This window comes from Trachymyrmex septentrionalis, unplaced genomic scaffold (genome assembly GCF_001594115.1).
Source record: "Trachymyrmex septentrionalis isolate Tsep2-gDNA-1 unplaced genomic scaffold, Tsep1.0 scaffold53, whole genome shotgun sequence".
Taxonomy (NCBI): Eukaryota; Metazoa; Arthropoda; class Insecta; order Hymenoptera; family Formicidae; genus Trachymyrmex; species Trachymyrmex septentrionalis.
In genome coordinates this window covers 37,386-40,780 of record NW_017305705.1, presented here as the reverse complement: position 1 = coordinate 40,780, position 3,395 = coordinate 37,386, and the positions used below count along the sequence as shown (strand labels likewise).

Here is a 3,395-nt window from a genome sequence, read left to right as displayed (position 1 = left end):
TATATATATATATCAATATGCATAAAAACAAATTCTGACTTAAATATGTTCTAATTTAAATAATTATTTAAACTAAAAATTCTTAAAAACTATGAATTCCTTTCTGTACAGAAACTAGAAACATCGCTCTACTGAAATTATTATATAGAAAAATCTGTCTATACTATTTTTTATATATTAGATAATTTATTCACACACAAATATCATAAATATATAATTAAACATAATATTTTATATATAAACAAGTTTTATATACAAAATATATATAAGAATATTATAGAATCTGTTGTACAATATTGGTTAAGTTCTGAGACATAACTGTCAAATCTCAATTTTTTTAATTGTATCCTAAATCAGATAGTAAATCAGAAAACATAAAATTTTATACAGCAGGAATCTAATTGAAAAATGTAATAGACAAAAATGATAAAAGGAATATTTTTCAATGCTATTTACAAATTTCTACACTCACAAATGGGTATCGCCGAAACGATGAAAGCATTGCCATAGAACAACGCCGAGGATTTTGTCGACACATTCCTGGAGAAGTCTTGCAATAGTAGCTCCTCCTCTTTGGTAAATGCTTTAGACTTTCCCGACATTTTAACAGCTAGACGATGTAACCGGTAGACAAACCGTTCACGAAGATCGTCACTTGATGGACGATGGAGATGTCGGAACAGTCAAAAACAAATGATACGCATGCGTAAAAAGCGTCAGTGTGGAAACGTGTGGTGACGTGTCCTTATCGTCATTCCTCGTCATATCGATCAAGGCATAAGTCTTGCTCTCTGCAGGCAATTCGCTGCAAACTTTATCAAAAATTTGTCAGTTAGATCAGTTGCAGGTATCAGAAATTTAATTTATCGATCGATTTACTTAATTTTAAATTATTTTCTACTTTTATGCTCGTTTCTATCAATATATATATAGAATATAACGTATTTAATTTTAATTTTACTTATTTTTTTTTAATTCTAAAAATTTGAATTTAATGTATAAGAAATGGATATTTATGAAACATTACATCTGAAACTTTGAAGATTAAACAAAAATACATGATCTTATTGCATTCATTTTTAGCATTTTAAATCACAATTCGATGAGTCTAGAGATAATTGAAGAGTTCAATATTATATCAATGTAAATATTTGATTATATATATAATCTATAATATTATAATACAGATTAAATTAAACAATTTATTAATATAATATTATACATGCTTCATGAATAAACATTTATATACATTTATAGGATTAGCATATGAATTGAATTGTTTTTTTAATAGTTATTATGCATGAATAATGATCGAACACAGTTAGTAACAATAAAAAAAAACATGATATATAATAAATTGTAAAATTAAATTGTAAAATTAAAATAAATTAATCGTAGTTCAAATTTTGGAACTTCCATAAATTAAATTGTTGATTATGTTTAATATTGCTTTGTCGGTATTGCAGCTGTAACTTTAGCTATAGATAGCTGTACATACATACGAATTACGGAGCTATGACAGCAACCAATTCGTCTAACTGGCGTCTCTAGTGTGCCATTTGCTGTCATTCCTGACGGATCAGCTGCGATCCGTTAATTGGAAGAATTTTCGGGAATTCCAATTAAATTATCAGTGTTATGACACGCGTACTAGCGTATCTGGCGTAAATCCATCTCGACACCGCGAAATTATGGAGGCCGAGAACGAAGAGGTGTCCCTGATACAGTCTTCGATGGAAGCGTCAACGTCAACCGAAAATCATAACCACAACAAAGTACGCAGAAGGAACGTGCCTGAGTCGGCGTCGCCGGTGAATCTCTCAACAAAAACAGACAGCTGGGCGACAACCGACTTGCACGATCGCGTGCCCCTCGTGATCCTGTCCGACTCCACGAAGGCATGGCACGACGGCGTTACGCCACAGATACCAGATCTCACCGACGTGGCCACAGCAGGCAAACAGCGGAATGGTGTGCTGACTCGCGAGGACGACCACGGTGTGACGGACATCCTTACGAGCCGCGAGAGGATGAAGATGAGCGTGATCCGTGGCAGCATCGCCAATCCGGATCTCACATTAGGAGAGCTAAAACTACTTGGCTGTAGTAGCGAGGGTTTCGTTAATGGTATTTTGCCCAGGTGACGTCAATTATGATCAACAAGGAACCTTAACAAACTGATAATTTCGTTCTTTAGGATTTTGTTGAAAGAGAATTTTCCAGGTTTTGATCTTCTACATAATTATCATTGTAGTTTTTGGATACAGATGGTATCCCAAGTGCTAGTTTGCTAATATCGCCTATGTACTTAAAATGGTTCCTTTTTGAGAATAATTTTATTCTCTATGACTAAGTCTTGAAATCATGAGGATGATCTGTAGATGATGTACGAAGGGTACTGTGGCCGAAACTTTTGCGCCTGGCACAATTGGAACCTACATCCATTAACGGACTAGAAACTGTACATACTTATATACCAAACGAGATTTATCAGCAGATATTGAAGGATGTGGCACGTAGCGGTAGTCATGTCTCACAGAGCGCAACAGAAAAGGAGACGGAAAATTTTCAAGAGCAGTTAACTCAACTTATGTGTTGGGTACTTCATAGACATTCCCAATTGAAGTTAGTATATTTAAACATGAGTACTTTATTATTAATTTATAATAAATTTATATATATATATATATATATGTATGTTATATATAATTTATGTTTTATTATAATATAAAATGAAATAATTTGTACTTAGTTACTACCAGGGATACAATGATGTGGCAGCAACTGTGTTAGTTGTGATGGGATTACAAGCAGGCTTATATGTGCTTGAAAGTATCTCGCTAGAATTCCTGGAAAGATTCATGGAAAAAACTATGGAAAAAGTGAATCAAGAGTTATTCTTTATATTTGCATTGTTGGAAAGAGTACATCCTACGCTTTTGGAACATTTAGAAAAGTTAGTCTTTTAAAAACTCTCTCCATTAAAAACATATCTTAAACTTTTATATTGTATTTTATATTAATTTAATAATATTCTGTATACATATAAATTATTTAAGACTTATTTTATTTTTTTGTTTTGATTAATTTTTATTTTATAAACTTGCTAGTATTAATAATCTCATTACTAATAGCAACGTTTCTTTTTACTCTAGTGTAGAACTGTTTCCACACTTTGCTTTGGCTGAATACACAACATGGTATGCACACAAGTTTGCAGAAAACCGAAAATTGTTACATAGATTATTTGATTTTTTCCTGGGTAGTCCCCCACTTATGCCTCTCTATTTAAGTACAGTAATTGTGGCACACAGAGCTACAGAAATTTTTAATACTACGCCCGACATGGGGCATACACATAAAGTATTATGTACGGTAAGTATAATAAAAGAAAA

At 32.4% G+C, this 3,395-nt stretch overlaps 2 protein-coding genes across 2 annotated transcripts in view; one reads left to right on the top strand and one right to left on the bottom strand.

The window, feature by feature from the left end:
* LOC108751889 (translocon-associated protein subunit gamma) overlaps positions 1–703 on the bottom strand; it is a 1,910-nt gene extending 1,207 nt beyond the window's left edge. Inside the window, exons 1-2 of the mRNA XM_018492365.1 lie at positions 471–703; positions 25–31 (exon numbers count right to left, since the gene is read on the bottom strand). Coding sequence (XP_018347867.1) covers positions 25–31; positions 471–602 — 139 coding nt within the window. The 5' untranslated portion in view covers positions 603–703. The remainder of the gene's footprint in view (positions 1–24; positions 32–470) is intronic.
* Positions 704–1,506: 803 nt separating this feature from the next.
* LOC108751888 (TBC1 domain family member 20) overlaps positions 1,507–3,395 on the top strand; it is a 2,734-nt gene continuing 845 nt past the window's right edge. Inside the window, exons 1-4 of the mRNA XM_018492364.1 lie at positions 1,507–2,127; positions 2,382–2,625; positions 2,753–2,956; positions 3,156–3,375. Coding sequence (XP_018347866.1) covers positions 1,692–2,127; positions 2,382–2,625; positions 2,753–2,956; positions 3,156–3,375 — 1,104 coding nt within the window. The 5' untranslated portion in view covers positions 1,507–1,691. The remainder of the gene's footprint in view (positions 2,128–2,381; positions 2,626–2,752; positions 2,957–3,155; positions 3,376–3,395) is intronic.